This window comes from Centruroides sculpturatus, unplaced genomic scaffold (assembly GCF_000671375.1).
Source record: "Centruroides sculpturatus isolate CEXI.00-Female unplaced genomic scaffold, Cexi_2.0 scaffold1497, whole genome shotgun sequence".
NCBI lineage: Eukaryota > Metazoa > Arthropoda > Arachnida > Scorpiones > Buthidae > Centruroides > Centruroides sculpturatus.
Genome location: NW_019385715.1, coordinates 143428 through 156179, shown reverse-complemented (window position 1 = coordinate 156179; position 12752 = coordinate 143428). Strand labels below are relative to the sequence as shown.

Here is a 12752-nt window from a genome sequence, read left to right as displayed (position 1 = left end):
CTCATATCATCAAAGCATGATGATAATCATTTTATGTTATGCTATCAATCTGGTGATGGTTAAAAATAGACCTGTTGTGATAGAGTTTTATATTTAGTTAGCTATTATAAATTCTAAATATATTAATTTTCTAAGAAAATAATTTATTCTTAATAAATTTTTATATAAATAAAATACATTTTTATTTTTATGTTTCCTTTATAAGCAATTGAGACTCACATTCTAATAATTTACTCTTGTACATACTGTATTTATGTAAGCTGATAATGAACTTTGTAGTGAAGAAATTGAACATTTGTGATGATGCACAGCAATTGAGATCACTGACTGATACCTGTACAATCAGGTTGCAGAAATTTTGGGGATTATGTATGTGGATGAAGATACTCTGTTACATAACAAATTGTTTTATTGATTGAAGAAATGTTTACAATAATTCCATGGCATTTTCTCCCAAACAGATAATATCCACATGATTAGTCTTTATAGGATACTAAGAGGGGTCTGAAGTTTTATTTCATGTGAGCAAATTGTCCCTCAATAGTTCATCAGTCCTGGGCTGTGTTACACATTGGTGGCGCTTGGGTGAGTCACCAGTTTTTGGTCACTCTTGAACAATGGGACAGGCTGTAATCAGTTGATCTGAGATATGATGTAGATGAAAATGAGAACACAAAAGAAAAAAGAAACAACTTGATGCTAAGGACATTTTTGAGAGATCCTCTGGGAAAAGATCAACAGATCATTTTGGGGAAAAAGAATGTCTTGTCTTTGAGCACAGACTTTTATTAATGCAGTCTTTCACTCACCCATCATGATTAGTATTGAATTCTGTCCTCACTTTCCAAGCAGTCGCTTACCTGTTGCTAGATACAATGTAAGCCCAACTTACTTGTTAGTTATGGGAGAGGTCAGCATTGATGTTTAATCTGATCCCAACCAGAGATGATCAATTTTAATACTTACATTGTTTATTTGTTTTATTTGTTCCTTTATTATTTATTTTACAAACTATTTCTGTGTCTCTCTTACTCTCTATGAAAAAAACATTTTAAAACACTAGGGGTTTGGATTCTGTTTAGAGCCTTACTCTTTATTTCTATTATCTGTGAAATGTTAACATGTAAAGACACTATGTCATATTGGTAGCATAAAATTTTAATATTAAGTATTTTGGATTAATTTGGACCAGTTTTTAAGTTCTCTGTCATTCAAATAAAATACAATGTGTGAATATTGTATTTTATTTGAATGACAAAGAATGTAATAAAATGAGATGAATCAAAACTGAATAAGTCAATTTTGAATTTTTATACTTTGTTTGGCTGACTCTAACTGAAAACAAATTTGAAAATATCTTAACTTTTCTGTTTCTTTTCAGTTTTTCAGTTGCAATTAGCCAAAAATAAGATATTTTGTGAACAGCATCAGCAAATTGTCAGTTGCCTTGTCTATTCTCAGCATTTTCGTAAATGTTTAAAAAAGAACACACAATGCCGAATTAAGAGATTACTTGTAATTGACAGAGACATTTAAGCAAAGCTTTTTCTACTTTGAAATAATTAGTTTTGTAAGCAAAAATTTTATTTACATGAAAAGCTTTAAGATTAGATTTCAGTATGACTTGTTGTGTTAAAGTTGGCTAAGCAAGTTTAAAACAGCCATGAAATCCATAAAAATATACAAACAATTTCAATGGACATTTTTTTTGCGAGTCAGTTTTGACTGGAAATATTAAAAATAGGAAATTGGATGGAATGAAAAATTATAATGTACACATTAAACATGAGTAAGCCCAAAGCTTGCATCTACTAATGTCAATGATAAAATATAGATATGGCATATTTTAGATTAAATCAAATAGAAGATAGTGTTTTTTTTAATTAAAACATATTTCAATCATATAAAAATTGTTTTAAGTTTCTTCTTATAAGTATTCTTACATATTTATGTTGAAAAATAGTCAATTATTTTTGCCTGAACTTTTTACCAAAAGTTGTTTTTTTTTTTAAACAATTAGTTTTGATTGTTAAAATAAAAATTATATCATCAGAATATTTTCTTGTTGATCAAAACTATTTCTTAGTTTTAAACTTATCGTTATTTGAAACTGTCCTCAAATAAAATGTTTTGACCTTGTTAGTAACACAATTCAATATATTTATTGCATTGTCCAGTATTTTTTGAGATATAATACTTATTCAAATTTGATTTTCATATTTATGTACTAGCAATAGCCAGGTGAGATTTATATTTCTTCAAGATCATACCAATTAATCTATAATGTAAATTCAATTTTATCTATACTTTCTTCTATTTGGATTTTAATTTATATATTTGGGAAGATTTGTAGTTTCTATCATAATTTGTAAGCTAGCTCATTACATTTCAACAAATATTTATTTTAAAAATGATTTGTGATTATTTTAATTTTAGATTTTGTTTTAATTACTATTGTTTTTAATATTCAAATTGAAGTTTATTAATTTAGGATTTAATAAGACTGTTTTCATTATTTTACAGAAAAGAATTAATAATACTCCTGTGATATGGAAAACTCATAATCCATTTGTAAATTTAGGATCTTGTATCCGTCCAAATTCTGCCTTTTCTCCTAATATTTCAGGTATTGAAGATTATAATTTAAATAAAAATTAATTTTAATTTTTATTTTAATATATTTTATTTTTTGTTACAGCTTATAGTCCAATTAATAGTTACACGGTTCCACAATTTCCATTTTCCCATCAACGTGCGCCTACAGGTGATACATTTTTGATGCGACATCCTCCTCCTCCACCTACGGCATTCATACCTGAATCGTTTGTAAATTCTAATCGTCAGATTTTGGATGGTCCACTTTCAGTTGCCTCACAAATAAACCATACAATGAACAAGCCTCCTTTCTTTATTTCAAACAGTACAAAAAAATCTGTTGTAAATAAAACATGTGAAATTACAAGAAAAACAGAATTTAGTCAAAAACAATTAAAAAATGAAAGAAATGACAGTTCTGACATGTTTGTGCCTTTGCAGGTAACAAAATTCTTTCATTGGTCTTATATTTATGGGTTTACAAGAAAAAAATTTTAATCAAATTTTTTATGTACTTTTAGGTGACAAAACAGCAGTCTGCTTTAAAAAAGAGTCAGGAAGAAAATAAAACTTCAACCAAATCCTCACAAGAAAGTAATTCTGCAGGAGGTAAAAACAAATCTTCGCAATCTTTGCCGAAAAAAGAAACACAAACAAAAAAGAAACAACATAGAAAGTCAAGGTTAGCTGTAAAATTTGGAAATGATGGTAGTTAATTATTAAAAATCTCAAAGCAAATTTGGCTACCATGTAGCATTAAGATGTTTTATTTGGAATGAACAGATGTTTTTAATCTAAAAGATAGAAAAACTGTATATATTTATATATATATACAAACATTATAATTGTCTTAAAGATTTTAATATTTTGTAAAGTACATTTATTTTCATTAATGGATTGTTTCCCATATTATTTTTAGCGACTATCTACTGCGTATAGAAATTGTATAATGTTGACACCAAACAAAACATTTGTAATTAGTTCTCTTTTTCCTGTTTTCTACCTCCAAACTTAATATGAAAGCGATGTATGTTAGTAGCATTTCAATTGAGTTTTTTAAACAAACAATGCTGAAATTACAATAAAAATATTTTATTTTTTAAATTTGTGATTTATTTTTATACCTTCAAATTTCTTTTTTTTTTTGGGTGTCCTTAACATTTTAAGAGGTAGTCTGAGTAACAAATGTTCCTGGTTACACAAACACATTTTGTCTCCTTGCTTGAGTCATATCATGTATTCCTTACTCCATTAAAATTAGCCAAAAAAATATGCAGTATATAATTAGATTAATTTGTCTTTCTTTAACCAACAAAACTATTTGTCAAATAGGTGACATCACTTTTCTTTACAAAACAATAGCATAGAGGCTTTTTATATTTACAATACTTTAAATATGGTATGGTATGTGGTTGAAAACATTACCATATGCAAAGGTCTGGTAACTTAATGTAATAAAAATATTTTGATCTTCAAATTTACAATTAATTTTGATTCATAATTTATAGAATATGATTATGGGATACAGAAGGCATTTCAAAAAGAATCTAGTGAGTTTGTTAAATCTATTAGCGAAACAATTACTATTAGCATCCAGTATATTTTAAAATATACTTGATGTGATATTTTTGGCAATATTGTGCTTATAAGTTACTCCCTCCTAGCATCAACAATATCTGGACCCTTACATAATGACTCTTCAAAGAAATGATATTCTAGAACAGTGTTCTTCAACCTTTTCACACCTGCAGACTGGCAAAAATAGGAATATTTCGCAGACCGGCAGAAGGCTAAACATAAATTTTCTTAGACACGGGTGATGTGTGCAACTGTCATAACTTTATTCAAACAATTGCAATAATCAAAAATAATTAAAAACTGTTTACATTAATTACAAATTTAAAATCTTGTAATTACAAAATTTCCTGCCAGTCTACAAATTTCTTATGGACCAGCACTGGTCTACAGAATCAAGGTTGAAGAACATTAGTCATACTGATTAACTTCAAGATAAGTGTATTAATGTCACCTAGACAATGATGATTCACTTACAATGAAAGAATTATTTCTCCTCTTATTATGATTTTTAATAAATTAACTTATAAAATTCTCATAATAAATTTTATATAATTAATATGGAAATTGTCAGTTTCATACATTAATTTTACTTGTTTAAAATTAACATATTTGTGAAGTAAAAAATCATACAAAATTGTTTTATAAATGCTGTTTTGTTTGTTTTCCTCTTAAAATTACCATATATCTTATGTATATAAAAAAAGTTTTATTTTGAATGTGGTAATTTTTCTGTTAAAATTATTTAATTTGATTGTAATAAGAAAATAAATTTACAACAAAACAACTTGTGCCAAGTTCATTTGCCATTAAGAAAATGATCTGAGATGATAATCACTGCTACTTTTAAGTAACAAATACCATGTGGATTACCGAGATAGAAAATACAACAGGTATATACTACGATGACTGATAGGTTGATATCTTAACTACATTGGCCATCTTGCTATTTCTCTGGGGATCTGGAATTGAATCCAGGCAATAAAATCAAACTCTTGGAATTTTTTGTAGTTAGTCTATCCCAGACATTTTGGGTCTCATCACTTACCATCAATAATGGGCATGGGAAAAAACTCTTCTTAATGTCCATAGGAAGTGCCCATGGTGACCATAAAGAGCCAATAAAGATTTAACTGTGATTACCCTTAGTGGAATCCCAAAACACCTCAGAAAATAAAAGAAAATGCTCTTAAACTATTAAGCCATTTCCTATTTTATAGCAAGATGGTTCAAGAAAGTTTTTATCTCTACATATGAAACCATTAAATAATTAAATGGCTCTATTTTCAGTACCAGTATCCTAACCAGTATTCCAAAATACTTCTGATAAAGTAGGAAATAATTCTTATATATCCTTGATTTAATCTGTTTTCTGAGAAAGGAAAAAAGGTTCATTTCTCAAACAAATGGAAATCAGAAATGGATTTATAAAGCTGTTGTCTGAATACTATCAATAGCTATGTGAATCCAGAACACTTGGATTAATTGGAAATTAGCTCATATAAACATAATGTGGAGCAGAGTAGTTTTCTTGCCAGAAAATTATTTCATCAAACATACAGGATTACATACAAATGTATTTTTTTAATGGAACCATTAATACATTATGTCACTGTTAATGTCCTGAGCTACCTCAAAAAATACCCGTGGAAACATAACCATGTCAAGGTTTTTGATTAATTGAAGCTAAATTAAACTAAGAGAGAAACTTATCTAAATAGTAAAAACTCAAGCAATGAGTTGCTTAACTTTCCTGGCAAAAACATTTAAAATTGCAAATGGTATCCATATGTTGCAATATGTCACTAAAGAAAACTTTTTCTTATTAATTATAAAATGGCAAAAACTTAATTTTGAAGATTTTTATAATAAATTGTAAATGCTAATAACAAATGAAATCTTCATTAAGTCCAACCCTACTTGAGATATGACATGACCTGCACTCTATCTACCCATCTTTTAACCACCAAAATTTAATAGTATCAAACTTTCAACAAGGTACACAGGAATTAAGCTTCAAAATGGGTGAACAAAACTGTGCTCCCCTCGAGAGAGAGGAGGAAACCCTCAATTTTTTTTATTCTTGTTTCAAGGTCCCAAGTCCAAAAATTAAAAACTCAGATCATTTTTTGACTAATTTCCATACTTTTGCTCTGTTATATGTAACAGCTGAGAAAGTAATACAATTTAATAATACAAACAGTATTATGAAATGTTTGTTCACTTAGATTTCAATTTTTATGAATATAAAAGTAGAGTGTAAGCAAAATCATTCTTTATACAACTTTTAAGCACAATGCTTAAGGTTATTTTAATTTCACACTGGTCTTAAATTTGGAAAGCCACAATTTATTCTAAAATATCAATATATATATATAAATTAATAGATAAATAATCAAACAGTGCTAACTTTTNAATTGAGAAAATGTGACTATTGTATTAATCTTTAAAATATTGGTATTAAATCTGTCTTATAAAATCACGACTCCTGTAAATCGAGTTATCCGATAAGAATAAAATACAATACCAATATAGCCCTATCATTAAAAAAATTCATTTATTTTTGCTCACCTTGAGTTTTGCTTAGTAGAAATGGCTAAAAAGTGCGCAAAATACATATGGAAATATGGTATTACAGCACCACTTGTATTGGACAACCACCTGTCTAAAAGACCACTTTTTGATGGAACCGTGGGTGGTCGCCATAGACAGATTTTACTGTATATATTTTTATTTTTTACTTGCTTTGTACATATTGTAAATTTTTTGTTTTATTATAATTATTGTTAATCATTTGTGTAGTTCTTAATGTAGGTATAATTGTTAAAATTGAGAGTGGAAATCAACTGTCTAGGGACATTTCTTTAACTATACAATAAATAAATAAATATTTGTATTAATAACAATAGGTATGTTTCATTCTCATATAAGTATGAAAATATACCTTTAATAGTATTAGAATAATGAAAAATTAGTGATTATATTTTTTAAGATAAATCTTAATATTATCATAGATTACATTGTAAAAATATTAAAAGTAGTAATTTTGAAATTTACTATCAAATTAGGACTTAAAGAAAATCATATATACATATTGTACAGTACATATGAATCATAAATGCATACACGAATATAATAAAAATAATTTACTGTATCAGTTGCTTTTCATTTTAAATTGTGATTGTAATATTTCTATTTAATTTAATATGTTCACCGCTGGTATAAAAACTGATTTCCTTAGCAATATGCCAAAAATTTGGTTTTCTTTTTTATTTTTTCTTTAAAAAGTTAATTTTTAAATTGAGAATTTTACTTTGTATTTTTTAGTGAATTCACATGAAAAGTTTTATATACAATAATTTTTTTACATACTTGGCATAGTTTATCAATAAAGATAAATTGTAATATAGATAATTTAATCTTCAGCTATATAATTTTATATGCATATTTTAAAATGTTTTATAGGAGCAAAAGAAGCAGAAAATGCAATTAATCAGTCCATATCATTGAAACCAAATGTACATTCTTCAGACAAAATGTTAAATCGGCATAAGAGGTATTTACATTGCAGTTATTCAGAATATTAATAAGTTATGTATATAGATAAATAAAAGAATCACACTTTCTAGCCTTTAGAATCAATCATTTAATATGTTTTCTGTAAAGATTTAACTGCCAGAAAGACTTAAGTAACTGTTATTTTACTAACAACTCCATAAAAACAATAGTGTGCAAATAGAGAGACTTTTCCTCATTGAACAGCCCTGTATTTAATAACAAACGACGAAATAAGTACGTATTATAAAGCATTACAGTGTTTTTAAGTTAAATATATAAATGCAAGGGATGTAGAACTGGATGACATTTTGACAGGTATCATTTACCTAGTGTAACCTGCATATAGGAACCGCGCCTCGCTGCCTAATCTCTCTAAGTAAACTGTTTGCTAGTCAAATAAGGAAATAAACAGCGAAAAGACGGGAAAGAAAATGTAAGGCGAGAGGAAGAAAAGAAGAACAAACAGCGTGGATGCTGGTTGAGCGCGCACACAACAGGCCACTTCCTTTGTTTTCATGTGTCTCCGCCATTTTGTCTGGTTACGTACGACACTACCGTTTTACCTATGTTAATTATTTACGAGACGAAGTTGAGTTTACGTATTCGTAGCACCCGCTGCCTAAGAAACACGTTGTGTAGGAAAATCAAAAGATAATATGCGGACTTACATTGGATGGTCCTTCCTTTCTTGATTGGCTATGGAAATCTTTTGCCAATGGACGACGAATCAAAACCCTGATTGGTGCGTTCTAGTAACATCGCTATACACCCCCGATTTATCGAATTTTATAAATTCGCACGTGTCCTTATAACGTCCGTAAATTATATATTAATACTTCTCTGTCGGAAATTGTTTTTGTTAAATTATCAGTCGTCGTTTCGGTTTGCTTTTTAAAAAAATTCGCCTTTCTCAAGTCGATATTGATGGAACAGCGTTGTGACGTTGGGAGTGTCGTTCGCCGTCACGTGATTATAGAATCGATTGTAAATGTTTTTGCCTCCGGGGATTTTTCAATCGTCTGCTGTTTTTTTTTCTTTTTCTGTGTCAAGGAAACNAGGTTTGTTAACATATTCAGATAAAAGTTTTTAAGGATAATAAATAATTGTAACTCCGAGAAAAACCTATAAAATATTTATTAAATAATGCAAACACGGGCTTAAAGAAAATGCGTTTGAATTTATTGAACTTATATTTATTTATTTATTTTTATTTATTTATTTCGAAGCTCATATACAGTACTGCACATGTGCGATAAATAGTTTTTGTATCAACCTGCCTTATTTCCACGATATTTTTAGAAAAATAATATTCAAGTAATTTTTGCAGGCAAAATATTCAAAAAACAATAAACGCATTAATGCAAAAATCAGTTTTACAGGCAACCTTCCTTTTTCGATTCCGCAATGACAATTGTGGAATGTAATGAAATCGTATAATGAGAAAAAATAATAAAATCGTTTTATTATTAATTAATAATTTTTCTTATTGTACTTAAGAAAATATTAAAAAATACAGTATTTTTAAAGTTAAAATAAGATTAAACTAATGAATACCAAAACCAAAGTGATGTAGAGATACAATGCACTTGTATATTGATGACGTAATACTCGTGAATGAGGAGCGAATGAAGAGAACCAAGTTGAATTAATTAAGTCGGAAAAAAGAAAGTGTGCATTATAATTGAGAAAATGTGACTATTGTATTAATCTTTAAAATATTGGTATTAAATCTGTCTTATAAAATCACGACTCCTGTAAATCGAGTTATCCGATAAGAATAAAATACAATACCAATATAGCCCTATCATTAAAAAAATTCATTTATTTTTGCTCACCTTGAGTTTTGCTTAGTAGAAATGGCTAAAAAGTGCGCAAAATACATATGGAAATATGGTATTACAGCACCACTTGTATTGGACAACCACCTGTCTAAAAGACCACTTTTTGATGGAACCGTGGGTGGTCGCCATAGACAGATTTTACTGTATATATTTTTATTTTTTACTTGCTTTGTACATATTGTAAATTTTTTGTTTTATTATAATTATTGTTAATCATTTGTGTAGTTCTTAATGTAGGTATAATTGTTAAAATTGAGAGTGGAAATCAACTGTCTAGGGACATTTCTTTAACTATACAATAAATAAATAAATATTTGTATTAATAACAATAGGTATGTTTCATTCTCATATAAGTATGAAAATATACCTTTAATAGTATTAGAATAATGAAAAATTAGTGATTATATTTTTTAAGATAAATCTTAATATTATCATAGATTACATTGTAAAAATATTAAAAGTAGTAATTTTGAAATTTACTATCAAATTAGGACTTAAAGAAAATCATATATACATATTGTACAGTACATATGAATCATAAATGCATACACGAATATAATAAAAATAATTTACTGTATCAGTTGCTTTTCATTTTAAATTGTGATTGTAATATTTCTATTTAATTTAATATGTTCACCGCTGGTATAAAAACTGATTTCCTTAGCAATATGCCAAAAATTTGGTTTTCTTTTTTATTTTTTCTTTAAAAAGTTAATTTTTAAATTGAGAATTTTACTTTGTATTTTTTAGTGAATTCACATGAAAAGTTTTATATACAATAATTTTTTTACATACTTGGCATAGTTTATCAATAAAGATAAATTGTAATATAGATAATTTAATCTTCAGCTATATAATTTTATATGCATATTTTAAAATGTTTTATAGGAGCAAAAGAAGCAGAAAATGCAATTAATCAGTCCATATCATTGAAACCAAATGTACATTCTTCAGACAAAATGTTAAATCGGCATAAGAGGTATTTACATTGCAGTTATTCAGAATATTAATAAGTTATGTATATAGATAAATAAAATAATTTTGTTTTTATTTCTAGTTGTGCTATTACAGAATTAAATAATCTTTCAAATTCTCTTTGGAAAAAATCTCCCATTTATAAAGATCTTACTGCTGGACCAATGGTTAGTATATATACAGAATATATATATATATAGAATATAATTTGTATTTGAATGTAAAAATTATCTACAAAATAGTAAGAATTAATTTTTAAGTAATAATTATATAAAATTTTATTATATTTGAACAGAAGTAAGTAGTATTCAAATGAGAAATAAATAATTAAAATTCATACATTAATTCTAATTTATGTGGATTTAATATAACTATTAGTGACTTATAAAAAATTTAAATTTCAAAAGTATAAGATAAATATTTTAATCAAATTAAAAATAAATATTTGAAGTAGTTACTGGATGTGAGGAATACTCTCTTGTGCATTATCATTTAATTATTAATAGTTTTTAATCAATTATAGTCAATAGTCAGTAGTGTTGAATGTCATAAATTTAGTTTAATGGGATAATGGTTTGGTTTCATTCCTATTGCCTCTAAAAAAAGATGCTTTGAGCAGAAATGTTTTGAGTTTTGGCAGGTACTTTGGAAGAGGTAAGAGCATAAATGGTGCTTCCATATACAGGATGTAATGGTTTCAATAATATTTATTTTTTGTTAAGTAGGATTAAATCTGAGTGATATGATTCATCTTATGTTTCACTGTGTGTTTTCACCACCATTGCAAAGACTCATTGACAATAGGTATAAAGCTGTTAATAATCTAAATAATTGGGTACTTGCAGATATCTATTTAAAAATTCTTATATTGTAACATCATCTAAAGTTTACATACAATATAGCATTTAAAAACATAAGGAAACAAAATTATAAAAATATATAAATATAATTTTTCTATCAAGTTGTTTCAAATTGGATACATTTTGTAACAGATTTTTTAGTTATAAAATAAAAGACAATAAACAGACAATAAAAGTCCCAAAAAACTATTTTAAAAAATTTAATTATAAACAAGCAAACCTTTTGTAAAATACAACACTGTCATTTCATATAGGCAAATAGATGACCTGTTGAAGATTAAAACATAAACAAAGCAAACTGGGATAATTTTAACAGCAAGCTTAGAAGAGTTTTTGATTTCACACAGTACATTTTTGGAAGCAGTATGTTTGTTAGAAACATCTAATCATTGGTTAGTTTTGCAACAAAGAGACATAAGTCTAGATACACCTTTTAAAATCATATAAAAAATAGTATTCATGGTGTCTCTCAAGAAATGTCCATAAATTATAATATTTTCATTGAATATTTGAGAAATGAACAGTGTTTGTCATTCCATAGAATATAAATGGTATTATGTAGAGATACATCACTCTGTTGCAACAAGAACCCAAACTTATATTTAAAATCATATCTAATTCATTTTAGCCAAATTTTGAGATATGCCTTTACAACAATATGAAATTTTGAAAAATTATTCTTTGAAAGTTTGTATTGGAGTATTCCAGAGCATTAAATGTAAAAATAGTGATTATAACATCAACATTTTTTAAATCAGTTTTGTAATGAACACTTATTATTATTGTAAGAAACAAAGTTTTATTAGATTGATTGGAAGGAACATTTTCTCTAATACAACTTTAGAAAGCTCAGTAAATTGGTTGACATCACTGAAATTTTTAAAATTTATTTCATTTATAACTTGTCTTAATTCTTAGCTCCAAATTATATTTTTAATAAAATTAATTTTGAAACTTAAATTTTTGTTTTTATTTATGATATATTTTATGCATGTGTTCTCAAGACTATTCTTTTTAAATTATAATAATAATACATTTATTTGACTATTATTTTGAAATATTTCTATAGAGTACTTGTCAAGCAGAAGTGATATTACCAAATGGAAAAAACTTCAGCAGTATTATTTCTCCTTCAATTCAAAAGGCAAGAGAGAGTGCAGCAGAACAAGCATTAGCTTTCATGGTATAATCTTTTTCTAATTCTTTCAAATTAGTTAGACTTAAGTTTATTTTGCATTTGAATGATGTATTATTTTATTCACATCATAATACTTGTACAATATATATTAATATATATTAAATATGATTAATAATGAGATGATTAATAATATATATATATATATATAAT

At 26.8% G+C, this 12752-nt stretch overlaps 2 protein-coding genes across 4 annotated transcripts in view; both read left to right on the top strand.

Annotated features, from left to right (window-relative positions):
* LOC111641471 (5'-3' exoribonuclease 1-like) overlaps positions 1-4657 on the top strand; it is a 31784-nt gene extending 27127 nt beyond the window's left edge. The window contains exons 14-16 of one of the 2 annotated variants that reach the window (XM_023387642.1): positions 2524-2626; positions 2699-3036; positions 3117-4657. In XM_023387642.1, coding sequence (XP_023243410.1) covers positions 2524-2626; positions 2699-3036; positions 3117-3311 — 636 coding nt within the window. In that variant the 3' untranslated portion in view covers positions 3312-4657. The remainder of the gene's footprint in view (positions 1-2523; positions 2627-2698; positions 3037-3116) is intronic. The other variant, XM_023387643.1, reaches the window with a different exon arrangement.
* A 2931-nt stretch (positions 4658-7588) lies between these two features.
* Positions 7589-12752, top strand: part of LOC111641475 — a 10373-nt gene continuing 5209 nt past the window's right edge. Inside the window, exons 1-3 of one of the 2 annotated variants that reach the window (XM_023387649.1) lie at positions 7589-7726; positions 10627-10711; positions 12474-12587. In XM_023387649.1, the coding sequence (XP_023243417.1) occupies positions 7611-7726; positions 10627-10711; positions 12474-12587 (315 nt within the window). In that variant the 5' untranslated portion in view covers positions 7589-7610. Of the gene's footprint in view, positions 7727-10412; positions 10549-10626; positions 10712-12473; positions 12588-12752 lie in introns of those variants that run through there. The other variant, XM_023387648.1, reaches the window with a different exon arrangement.